Source organism: Salvelinus alpinus, chromosome 11 (assembly GCF_045679555.1).
Source record: "Salvelinus alpinus chromosome 11, SLU_Salpinus.1, whole genome shotgun sequence".
NCBI classification, from domain to species: Eukaryota; Metazoa; Chordata; class Actinopteri; order Salmoniformes; family Salmonidae; genus Salvelinus; species Salvelinus alpinus.
In genome coordinates, this window is record NC_092096.1 from 73,854,946 (window position 1) to 73,868,320 (window position 13,375).

General features: G+C 43.5%; 1 protein-coding gene across 1 annotated transcript in view; it reads left to right on the top strand.

The window, feature by feature from the left end:
* corin (corin, serine peptidase) overlaps nucleotides 1-13,375 on the top strand; it is a 165,288-nt gene that overhangs the window by 134,458 nt on the left and 17,455 nt on the right. The window contains exons 11-12 of the mRNA XM_071334237.1: nucleotides 6,227-6,458; nucleotides 11,711-11,853. Coding sequence (XP_071190338.1) covers nucleotides 6,227-6,458; nucleotides 11,711-11,853 — 375 coding nt within the window. The remainder of the gene's footprint in view (nucleotides 1-6,226; nucleotides 6,459-11,710; nucleotides 11,854-13,375) is intronic.

Sequence of the window (13,375 nt, forward strand, 5' to 3'; positions counted from 1 at the left end):
TTCTACTCTATAGCGTAATTGGCTAAGACTTTGTCAAGCGGTGTGTTTGTGAGGCAGATGATTCCTGGTCCAATCAAACGCCACTACCTAACTACCTATAATCTAATCAAATCACATTTTATTTGTCAAATGCGCCGAATACAACTGGTGTAGACCTTACCGTGAAATGCCTGATACAAGTGGTGTAGACCTTACCGTGAAATGCTGAATACAACAGGTGTAGACCTTACCGTGAAATGCTGAATACAACAGGTGTAGACCTTACCGTGAAATGCTGAGTACAACAGGTGTAGACCTTACCGTGAAATGCTGAATACAACAGGTGTAGACCTTACCGTGAAATGCTGAATACAACAGGTGTAGACCTTACCGTGAAATGCTGAATACAACAGGTGTAGACCTTACCGTGAAATGCTGAATACAACAGGTGTAGACCTTACCGTGAAATGCTGAGTACAACAGGTGTAGACCTTACCGTGAAATGCTTACTTACGAGCCCTTAACTAACAATGCAGTTCAAGAAAATATTTACTAAATAAACTAAAGTAACATTTTAAATGTAAAAATCGGTTAGAGCGGTTGGCCAGTAACCGAAAGGTTGCTGGATCGAATCCCCGAGCTGACAAGGTAAACATCTGTCGTTCTGCCCCTGAACAAGACAGTTAACCCACTGTTCCTAGACCAGTTAACCCACTGTTCCTAGACCAGTTAACCCACTGTTCCTAGACCAGTTAACCCACTGTTCCTAGGCCGTCATTGAAAATAAGAATTTGTTCTTAACTGACTTGCCTAGTTAAAAAAAGTTAAAAAATAAATAAAAGTAAAACAAGATATTTACAATAATGAGGCTATAGACAGGGGGTACCGGTACCGAGTCAATGTGCGGGGGTACAGGTTAGTAGAGGTAATTTGTAAAGTGACTATCCATAGATAATAAACAGCGAGTAGCAGCAGTGTAAAAACAAAGGGGGGAGGGGGGGGTCAAATGTAATTAACCTTCCTCTCTCTCTCTCTCTCTCTCTCTCTCTCTCTCTCTCTCTCTCTCTCTCTCTCTCTCTCTGTCTCTGTCTCTGTCTCTGTCTCTGTCTCTGTCTCTGTCTCTGTCTCTGTCTCTGTCTCTGTCTCTGTCTCTGTCTCTGTCTCTCTCTCTCTCTCTGTCTCTGTCTCTGTCTCTCTCTCTCTCTCTGTCTCTCTCTCTCTCTCTCTCTCTCTCTCTCTCTCTCTCTCTCTCTCTCTCTCTCAATTAAATTCAGCATTGTAAAAACAAAGGGGGGGTCAAATGTAATTAACCCTCCTCTCTCTCTCTCTCTCTCTCGCTCTCTCTCGCTCTCTCTCTCAATTCAATTAAATTCAAAGGGCCTTTATTGTCATGGGTCACATACACTGAGTGTACAAAAACATTAGGAACATGACATAGACTAACTAGGTGAAAGCGATGATCCCTTACTGATGTAATTTGTTAAATCCACTTCAATCAGTGTAGATGAAGGGGAGGAGACGGGTTAAAGAAGGATTTTTAAGCCTTGTGACAATTGAGACGTGTATGTGTGTCATTCAGAGGGTGAATGGACAAGACAAAAGATTTAAATGCCTTTGAACAGGGTCTGGTAGTAGGTGCCAGGTGCACTTGGTTTGTGTCAAGAACTACAACGCTGCTGGGTTTTTCACACTCAACAGTTTCCTGTGTGCATCAAGAATGGTCCACCACCCAAAGGACATCCAGCCAACTTGAGTCAACATGGGCCAGCATCCCTGTGTAATGCTTTCTGCCAGCATCCCTGTGTAATGCTTTCTGCCAGCATCCCTGTGTAATGCTTTCTGCCAGCATCCCTGTGTAATGCTTTCTGCCAGCATCCCTGTGTAATGCTTTCTGCCAGCATCCCTGTGTAATGCTTTCTGCCAGCATCCATGTGTAACGCTTTCTGCCAGCATCCCTGTGTAACGCTTTCTGCCAGCATCCCTGTGTAACGCTTTCTGCCAGCATCCCTGTGTAACGCTTTCTGCCAGCATCCCTGTGTAACGCTTTCTGCCAGCATCCCTGTGTAACGCTTTCTGCCAGCATCCCTGTGTAACGCTTTCTGCCAGCATCCCTGTGTAACGCTTTCTGCCAGCATCCCTGTGTAACGCTTTCTGTCAGCATCCCTGTGTAACGCTTTCTGCCAGCATCCCTGTGTAACGCTTTCTGCCAGCATCCCTGTGTAACGCTTTCTGCCAGCATCCCTGTGTAACGCTTTCTGCCAGCATCCCTGTGTAACGCTTTCTGCCAGCATCCCTGTGTAATGCTTTCTGCCAGCATCCCTGTGTAACGCTTTCTGCCAGCATCCCTGTGTAACACTTTCTGCCAGCATCCCTGTGTAATGCTTTCTGCCAGCATCCATGTGTAACGCTTTCTGCCAGCATCCCTGTGTAACGCTTTCTGCCAGCATCCCTGTGTAACGCTTTCTGCCAGCATCCCTGTGTAATGCTTTCTGCCAGCATCCCTGTGTAACGCTTTCTGCCAGCATCCCTGTGTAATGCTTTCTGCCAGCATCCCAGCTTTCGACACTTTTCGAGTTCATGCCCGGACGAATTGAGGCTTTTCTGAGGGCAACTCAATATTAGAAAGGTGAAAGGTGAAAGGTGAAAGGTGTTCCTAATGTTTTGTACACTCAGTGTATGTTTACATATCCAAAGCGAGTGGAGTGGAATGGAATATAGCTGCGAGCAGCAATGAACGGGGTTCACATGATGATGGAAAGGGGAGAACATCAGTTGGATAACAGTGATTATGCAGATATACTAATCACAATATTTCACATTGTTCGTCTGCATAATTATAAATCAACATTCATTTGCATGAGACAAAGTCCATTTGATCAATGGCCTCTCGCTGGATGTTGTGTTAAATGCTCTACAACAAAGCTTTCTTAGTGTCCAACAAGCTTTCTCTACCCTTAACCTTGTTCTGAACACCTCCAAAACAAAGGTCATGTGGTTTGGTCAGAAGAATGCCCCTCTCCCCACAGGTGTGATTACTACCTCTGAGGGTTTAGAGCTTGAGGTAGTCACCTCATACAAGTACTTGGGAGTATGGCTAGACGGTACACTGTCCTTCTCTCAGCACATATCAAAGCTGCAGGCTAAAGTTAAATCTAGACTTAGTTTCCTCTATCGTTCCTCTTTTACTCCAGCTGCCAAACTAACCCTGATTCAGATGACCATGCTAGATTACAGAGATGTAATTTATAGATCGGCAGGTAAGGGTGCTCTCGAGTGGCTAGATGTTCTTTACCATTCGGCCATCAGATTTGCCACCAATGCTCCTTATAGGACACATCACTGCACTCTATACTCCTCTGTATACTGGTCATCTCTGTATACCCGTCGCAAGACCCACTGGTTGATGCTTATTTATAAAACCCTCTTAGGCCTCACTCCCCCCTATCTGAGATATCTACTGCAGCCCTCATCCTCCACATACAACACCCGTTCTGCCAGTCACATTCTGTTAAAGGTCCCCAAAGCACACACATCCCTGGGTCGCTCCTCTTTTCAGTTCACAGCAGCTAGCGACTGGAACGAGCTGCAACAAACACTCAAACTGGACAGTTTTATCTCAATCTCTTCATTTAAAGACTCAATCATGGACTCTTACTGAGAGTTGTGGCGGCTTTGTGTGATGTATTGTTGCCTCTACCTTCTTGACCTTTGTGCTGTTCACTTTGCCCAATAATGCTTGTACCATGCTTTTGTGCTGCTACCATGTTGTGTTGCTACCATGTTGTTGTCATGTTGTGTTGCTACCATGTTGTGTTGTCATGTGTTGCTGCCTTGCTATGTTGTTGTCTTAGGTCTCTCTTTATGTAGTGTTGTGTTGTTTCTCTTGCTGTGATGTGTGTTTTGTCATATATTTATATTGCATTTATTTAATATTTGATTTTATTAAAGGTCCCCGTCCCCGCAGGAGGCCTTTTGCCTTTTGGTAGGCCGTCATTGTAAATAAGACATTTGTTCTTAACTGACTTGCCAAGTTAAATAAATGAAACAACTATTAAGTTAAATAAAGGTTAAATAAAATAAATAAAATGTACAGTGCCTTCAGAAAGTATTCGCTTGACTTTTTCCAAATGTTGTTGTTGTTATTGTTGTTGTTGTTACAGCCTGAATTTAAAATTGATTACATTTAGATTTTTTGGGTCACATAATGTGAAAGTCGGAAGTTTACGTACACCTTAGCCAAATATATTTAAACTCAGTTTTTCACAATTCCTAACATTTAATCCTAGTAAAAATTCCCTGTCTTAGGTCAGTTAGGATCACCACTTTATTTTAAGAATGTGAAATGTCAGAATAATAGTAGAGAGAATTATTTATTTCAGCTTTTATTTCTTTCATCACATTGCCAGTGGGTCAGAAGTTTACATGCACTCAATTAGTATTTGGTAGCATTGCCTTTAAATTGTTTAACTTGGGTCAAACGTTTCGTGTAGCCTTCCACAAGCTTCCCACAATAAGTTGGGTGAATTTTGGACCATTCCTCCTGACAGAGCTGGTGTAACTGAGTCAGGTTTGTAGGCCTCCTTGCACTCACACACTTTTTCAGTTCTGCCCACAAATGTTCTATAGGATTGAGGTCATTGCTTTGTGCTGGCCACTCCAATACTTTGACTTTGTTGTCCTTAAGCCATTTTGCCACAACTTTGGAAGTATGCTTGGGGTCATTGTCTACCTGGAAGACCCATTTGCAACCAAGCTTTAACTTCCTGACTGATGTCTTGAGATGTTGTTTCAATATATCCACATAATTTTCCTGCCTCATGATGCCATCTATTTTGTGAAGTGCACCAGTCCCTCCTGCAGCAAAGCACCCCCACAACATGATGCTGCCACCCCCGTGCTTCATGGTTGGGATGGTGTTCTTCAGCTTGCAAGCCTCCCCCTTTTTCCTCCAAACATAACGATGGTCATTATGGCCAAACAGTTCTATTTTTGTTTCATCAGACCAGAGGACATTTCTCCAGAAAGTACAATCTTTGTCCCCATGTGCAGTTGCAAACCGTAGTCTGGCTTTTTTATGGCGGTTTTGGAGCAGTGGCTTCTTCCTTGCTGAGCGGCCTTTCAGGTTATGTCGAGATAGGACTCGTTTTGCTGTGCATATAGATACTTTTGTACCTGTTTCCTCCAGCATCTTCACAAGGTCCTTTGCTGTTGTTCTGGGATTGATTTGCACTCTTCGCACCAAAGTACGTTCATCTCTAGGAGACAGAACGCATCTCCTTCCTGAGCGGTATGACGGCTGCGTGGTCCCATGGTGTTTATATTTGCGTACTATTGTTTGTACAGATGAACGTGGAACCTTCAGGCGTTTGGAAATTCCTCCCAAGGATGAACCAGACTTGTGGAGTTCTACAATGTTTTTTCTGAGGTCTTGGCTGATTTCTTCTGATTTTCCCCATGATGTCAAGCTAAGAGGCACTGAGTTTGAAGGTAGGCCTTGAAATACATCCACAGGTACACCTCCAATTGACTCAAACTATGCCAATTAGCCTATCAGAAGCTTCTAAAGTCATGACATAATTTCCTGGAATGTTCCAGGCTGTTTAAAGGCACAGTCAACTTAGTGTATGTAAACTTCTGACCCACTGGAATTGTGATGCAGTGAATTATAAGTGAAATAATCTGTAAACAATTGTTGGAAAAACGACTTGTGTCATGCACAAAGTAGATGTCCTTACTGACTTGCCAAAACTATAGTTTGTTAACAAGACATTTGTGGAGTGGTTGAAAAACAAGTTTTAATGATTCCAACATAAGTGTATGTAAACTTCTGACTTCAACTGTATCTCTCTTGTCATTTCACTCTATCGTTTTCTCATAGAAGAAGAGACTTGACCCTTCAACTGTACGTATCGAAACATCTTGAAACATAACTAGTATTTTGTCCTGTACATCCTCTCTCTCTCCTCTCTCCTCTCTCTCTCCCTCTCCTCCCCCTCTCTCTCTCCCTCTCTCTCTCCCTCTCCTCCCCCTCTCTCTCCCTCTCCTCCCCCTCTCTCTCCCTCTCGTCCCCCCCTCTCTCCCTCTCCTCCCCCTCTCTCTCTCTCTCTCCCTCTCCTCTCTCTCTCTCTCGTCCCCCCTCTCTCCCTCTCCTCCCCCTCCTCCCCCTCTCTCTCTCCCTCCTCCCCCTCCTCTCCCTCGCCCTCTCCTCCCCCTCCTCTCCCCCTCCTCCCCCTCTCTCGCCCCGCAGGTCATTGTGAGCCCATTACTCTAGAGCTGTGTATGAACTTGCCCTACAACAGTACCACCTACCCTAACTACCTTGGCCACGCGACCCAGAGCGAGAGCGCTGTCTCCTGGGAGTCTTCTCTGTTCCCAGCCCTGGTTCAGACCAACTGTTATAAATACCTCATGTTCTTCGCCTGTACCATGTTGGTCCCCAAGTGTGACTCACACACACACCAGAGGGTGCCCCCCTGCAGGTCAGTACCAGAACCAAGACACGGTAGAGTCCGGCAGAGACTGTTATAAATACCAGACAGTAGAGACTGTTATAAATACCAGACAGTAGAGACTGTTATAAATACCAGACAGTAGAGACTGTTATAAATACCAGACAGTAGAGACTGCTATAAATACCAGACAGTAGAGACCAGTAGAGACTGTTATAAATACCAGACAGTAGAGACTGTTATAAATACCAGACAGTAGAGACTGCTATAAATACCAGACAGTAGAGACCAGTAGAGACTGTTATAAATACCAGACAGTAGAGACTGTTATAAATACCAGACAGTAGAGACTGTTATAAATACCAGACAGTAGAGACTGTTATAAACACCAGACAGTAGAGACTGTTATAAACACCAGACAGTAGAGACCAGTAGAGACTGTTATAAATACCAGACAGTAGAGACTGCTATAAATACCAGACAGTAGAGACCAGTAGAGACTGTTATAAATACCAGACAGTAGAGACTGTTATAAACACCAGACAGTAGAGACCAGTAGAGACTGTTATAAATACCAGACCGTAGAGACTGTTATAAATACCAGACAGTAGAGACTGTTATAAATACCAGACAGTAGAGACTGTTATAAACACCAGACAGTAGAGACCAGTAGAGACTGTTATAAATACCACACAGTAGAGACCAGTAGAGACTGTTATAAATACCAGACAGTAGACAGTAGAGACTGTTATAAATACCAGACAGTAGAGACTGTTATAAACACCACACAGTAGAGACCAGTAGAGACTGTTATAAATACCAGACAGTAGAGACTGTTATAAATACCAGACAGTAGAGACTGTTATAAACACCACACAGTAGAGACCAGTAGAGACTGTTATAAATACCAGACAGTAGAGACTGTTATAAATACCAGACAGTAGAGACTGTTATAAACAGTAGAGACCAGTAGAGACTGTTATAAATACCAGACAGTAGAGACCAGTAGAGACTGTTATAAACACCAGACAGTAGAGACTGTTATAAACACCAGACAGTAGAGACTGTTATAAATACCAGACAGTAGAGACCAGTAGAGACTGTTATAAATACCAGACAGTAGAGACTGTTATAAACACCAGACAGTAGAGACTGTTATAAACACCACACAGTAGAGACCAGTAGAGACTGTTATAAATACCAGACAGTAGAGACTGTTATAAATACCAGACAGTAGAGACCAGTAGAGACTGTTATAAATACAAGACAGTAGAGACTGTTATAAATACCAGACAGTAGAGACCAGTAGAGACTGTTATAAATACCAGACAGTAGAGACTGTTATAAACACCAGACAGTAGAGACTGTTATAAACACCAGACAGTAGAGACTGTTATAAACACCAGACAGTAGAGACCAGTAGAGACTGTTATAAATACCAGACAGTAGAGACTGTTATAAATACCAGACAGTAGAGACTGTTATAAACACCAGACAGTAGAGACCAGTAGAGACTGTTATAAATACCAGGCAGTAGAGACTGTTATAAATACCAGACAGTAGAGACTGTTATAAACACCAGACAGTAGAGACCAGTAGAGACTGTTATAAATACCAGACAGTAGAGACCAGTAGAGACTGTTATAAATACCAGACAGTAGAGACCAGTAGAGACTGTTATAAACACCAGACAGTAGAGACTGTTATAAACACCAGACAGTAGAGACCAGTAGAGACTGTTATAAATACCAGACAGTAGAGACTGTTATAAATACCAGACAGTAGAGACCAGTAGAGACTGTTATAAATACCAGGCAGTAGAGACCAGTAGAGACTGTTATAAATACCAGACAGTAGAGACTGTTATAAATACCAGACAGTAGAGACTGTTATAAATACCAGACAGTAGAGACCAGTAGAGACTGTTATAAATACCAGACAGTAGAGACCAGTAGAGACTGTTATAAATACCAGACAGTAGAGACCAGTAGAGACTGTTATAAACACCAGACAGTAGAGACTGTTATAAATACCAGACAGTAGAGACCAGTAGAGACTGTTATAAATACCAGACAGTAGAGACCAGTAGAGACTGTTATAAATACCAGACAGTAGAGACCAGTAGAGACTGTTATAAACACCAGACAGTAGAGACCAGTAGAGACTGTTATAAATACCAGACAGTAGAGACTGTTATAAATACCAGACAGTAGAGACCAGTAGAGACTGTTATAAATACCAGACAGTAGAGACCAGTAGAGACTGTTATAAACACCAGACAGTAGAGACCAGTAGAGACTGTTATAAATACCAGACAGTAGAGACTGTTATAAATACCAGACAGTAGAGACCAGTAGAGACTGTTATAAATACCAGACAGTAGAGACTGTTATAAATACCAGACAGTAGAGACTGTTATAAACACCAGACAGTAGAGACCAGTAGAGACTGTTATAAACACCAGACAGTAGAGACTGTTATAAACACCAGACAGTAGAGACTGTTATAAACACCAGACAGTAGAGACTGTTATAAACACCAGACAGTAGAGACTGTTATAAACACCAGACAGTAGAGACCAGTAGAGACTGTTATAAATACCAGACAGTAGAGACCAGTAGAGACTGTTATAAACACCAGACAGTAGAGACCAGTAGAGACTGTTATAAATACCAGACAGTAGAGACCAGTAGAGACTGTTATAAACACCAGACAGTAGAGACCAGTAGAGACTGTTATAAATACCAGACAGTAGAGACCAGTAGAGACTGTTATAAACACCAGACAGTAGAGACCAGTAGAGACTGTTATAAACACCAGACAGTAGAGACCAGTAGAGACTGTTATAAACACCAGACAGTAGAGACCAGTAGAGACTGTTATAAATACCAGACAGTAGAGACTGTTATAAATACCAGACAGTAGAGACTGTTATAAACACCAGACAGTAGAGACCAGTAGAGACTGTTATAAATACCAGACAGTAGAGACTGTTATAAATACCAGACAGTAGAGACTGTTATAAACACCAGACAGTAGAGACCAGTAGAGACTGTTATAAATACCAGACAGTAGAGACTGTTATAAACACCAGACAGTAGAGACCAGTAGAGACTGTTATAAATACCAGACAGTAGAGACTGTTATAAATACCAGACAGTAGAGACTGTTATAAACACCAGACAGTAGAGACCAGTAGAGACTGTTATAAATACCAGACAGTAGAGACTGTTATAAATACCACACAGTAGAGACCAGTAGAGACTGTTATAAATACCAGACAGTAGAGACTGTTATAAATACCAGACAGTAGAGACTGTTATAAATACCAGACAGTAGAGACTGTTATAAACACCAGACAGTAGAGACCAGTAGAGACTGTTATAAATACCAGACAGTAGAGACTGTTATAAATACCAGAAAGGACTGGCAAAAAGTGCTCTTCACTGACGAGTGGCAGTTTTGTCTCACCGGGGGTGATGGTCGGATTCACGTTCATCGTCGAAGGAATGAGCGTTACACCGAGGCCTGTACTCTGGAGCGGGATCGATTTGGAGGTGGAGGGTCCATCATGGTCTGGGGCGGTGTGTCACAGCATCATCGGACTGAGCTTGTTGTCATTGCAGGCAATCTCAACGCTGTGCGTTACAGGGAAGACATCCTCCTCCCTCATGTGGTACCCTTCCTGCAGGCTCATCCTGACATGACCCTCCAGCATGACAATGCCACCAGCCATACTGCTCGTTCTGTGCGTGATTTCCTGCAAGACAGGAATGTCAGTGTTCTGCCATGGCCAGCGAAGAGCCCGTATCTCAATCCCATTGAGCAAGTCTGGGACCTGTTGGATCAGAGGGTGAGGGCTAGGGCCGTTTCCCCCAGAAATGTCCGGGAACTTGCAGGTGCCTTGGTGGAAGAGTGGGGTAACATCTCACAGCAAGAACTGGCAAATCTGGTGCAGTCCATGAGGAGGAGATGCACTGCAGGACTTAATGCAGCTGGTGGCCACACCAGATACTGACTGTTACTTTTGATTTTGACCCCCCCCCCCTTTGTTCAGGGACACATTATTCCATTTCTGTTAGTCACATGTCTGTGTAACTTGTTCAGTTTATGTCTCAGTTGTTGAATCTTGTTATGTTCATACAAATATTTACACATTTTAAAACCTGTTTGGGAAAGGTGTCCCGCGAGCGGCACAACTGGCCAACATCCGGTGAAATTGCAGAGCGCAAAATTCCAAAAACAGAAATACTCATAAAAATTCATAAAACATACAAGTGTTATACATCAGATTAAAGATTAACTTCTTGTTAATCCAGCCGCGGTGTCAGATTTCAAAAAGGCTTTACGGTGAAAGCATACCATGCGATTATCTAAGGACAGCGCCCAGCACACAAAACATTACAAACATTTTCCAGCCAAGTAGAGGAGTCACAAAAGTCAGAAATGGCGATAAAATTAAGCACCTACCTTTGATGATCTTCATATGGTTGCACTCACAAGACTCCATGTTACACAATAAATGTTCATTTTGTTCGATTAAATCCCTCTTTATGTCCAAAAACCTCCGTTTTGTTGGCGCGGGCAGATGAAAAATCCAAATAGTACCAGTAAAGTTTGTATAAAAATGTCAAACGATGTTTATAATCAATCCTGAGGTTGTTTTTTGTCTAAATAATCAATAATATTTGAACCGGACAATAGCGTTGTCAATATAAAGGAAAAACAACGAAAGGTACGCTTTCGGGTCGGGCACACCAAACAGCTCTGGAACTTTCCACTGTCCACTCATTCAAACTGGTCATTCTCATTTTTCAGAACAAAAGCCTGGAACAATGTCTAAAGACTGTTCACATCTAGTGGAAGCCATAGGGAACGCAATCTGGGTCATATCCCTTTAAATGGTGGATAGGCTTTCAATGGAAAAACACCCATTTCAAAATAATGGCACTTCCTGGATGGATTTTCCTCCAGGTTTTCGCTTGCCATATCAGTTCTGTTATACTCACAGACATTATTTTTAACAGTTTTGGAAACTTTAGAGTGTTTTCTGTCCAAATCTACCAATTATATGCATATCCTAGCTGGGCCTGAGTAACAGGCAGTTTACTTTGGGCATGCTTTTCATCCGGATGTGAAAATACTGCACCCTTTCCCAAACAGGTTAAGTTTGCTGACAAATAAACGCAGTTGACAGTGAGAGGACGTTTATTTTTTAGCTGAGTTTATGTATAATCTATGTTTATCTGTGTGTTGTATGTATAATCTATGTGTCGTTGCAGGTCATTGTGTCGGAGCTCGAAGGAGCGCTGTGAGTCTGTGCTGGGTATTGTGGGTCTTCAGTGGCCGGAGGACACAGACTGTAACCAGTTCCCTGAAGAGGGACACAACGTCACCTGTCTACTTCCTGACCTGGATGTTGATGGTTAGTAGAAGGGAGGGGCTTGGTTATTCTTCACCTGTCTACTTCCTGACCTGGATGTTGATGGTTAGTAGAAGGGAGGGGCTTGTCTGCTACCTGACCTGGATGTTGATGGTTAGTAGAAGGGAGGGGCTTGGTTATTCTTCACCTGTCTGCTACCTGACCCGGATGTTGATGGTTAGTAGAAGGGAGGGGCTTGGTTATTCTTCACCTGTCTACTACCTGACCCGGATGTTGATGGTTAGTAGAAGGGAGGGGCTTGGTTATTCCTCACCTGTCTGCTACCTGACCCGGATGTTGATGGTTAGTAGAAGGGAGGGGCTTGGTTATTCTTCACCTGTCTGCTACCTGACCCGGATGTTGATGGTTGGTAGAAAGGAGGGGCTTGGTTATTCTTCACCTGTCTACTTCCTGACCTGGATGTTGATGGTTAGTAGAAGGGAGGGGCTTGTCTGCTACCTGACCCGGATGTTGATGGTTAGTAGAAGGGAGGGGCTTGGTTATTCTTCACCTGTCTACTTCCTGACCTGGATGTTGATGGTTAGTAGAAGGGAGGGGCTTGTCTGCTACCTGACCTGGATGTTGATGGTTAGTAGAAGGGAGGGGCTTGGTTATTCTTCACCTGTCTACTTCCTGACCTGGATGTTGATGGTTAGTAGAAGGGAGGGGCTTGGTTATTCTTCACCTGTCTGCTACCTGACCCGGATGTTGATGGTTAGTAGAAGGGAGGGGCTTGGTTATTCTTCACCTGTCTGCTACCTGACCTGGATGTTGATGGTTAGTAGAAGGGAGGGGCTTGGTTATTCTTCACCTGTCTACTTCCTGACCTGGATGTTGATGGTTAGTAGAAGGGAGGGGCTTGTCTGCTACCTGACCCGGATGTTGATGGTTAGTAGAAGGGAGGGGCTTGGTTATTCTTCACCTGTCTGCTACCTGACCCGGATGTTGATGGTTAGTAGAAGGGAGGGGCTTGGTTATTCTTCACCTGTCTACTTCCTGACCTGGATGTTGATGGTTAGTAGAAGGGAGGGGCTTGGTTATTCTTCACCTGTCTACTTCCTGACCTGGATGTTGATGGTTAGTAGAAGGGAGGGGCTTGGTTATTCTTCACCTGTCTGCTACCTGACCCGGATGTTGATGGTTAGTAGAAGGGAGGGGCTTGGTTATTCTTCACCTGTCTACTTCCTGACCTGGATGTTGATGGTTAGTAGAAGGGAGGGGCTTGTCTGCTACCTGACCCGGATGTTGATGGTTAGTAGAAGGGAGGGGCTTGGTTATTCTTCACCTGTCTGCTACCTGACCCGGATGTTGATGGTTAGTAGAAGGGAGGGGCTTGGTTATTCTTCACCTGTCTACTTCCTGACCTGGATGTTGATGGTTAGTAGAAGGGAGGGGCTTGTCTGCTACCTGACCCGGATGTTGATGGTTAGTAGAAGGGAGGGGCTTGGTTATTCTTCACCTGTCTGCTACCTGACCTGGATGTTGATGGTTAGTAGAAGGGAGGGGCTTGGTTATTCTTCACCTG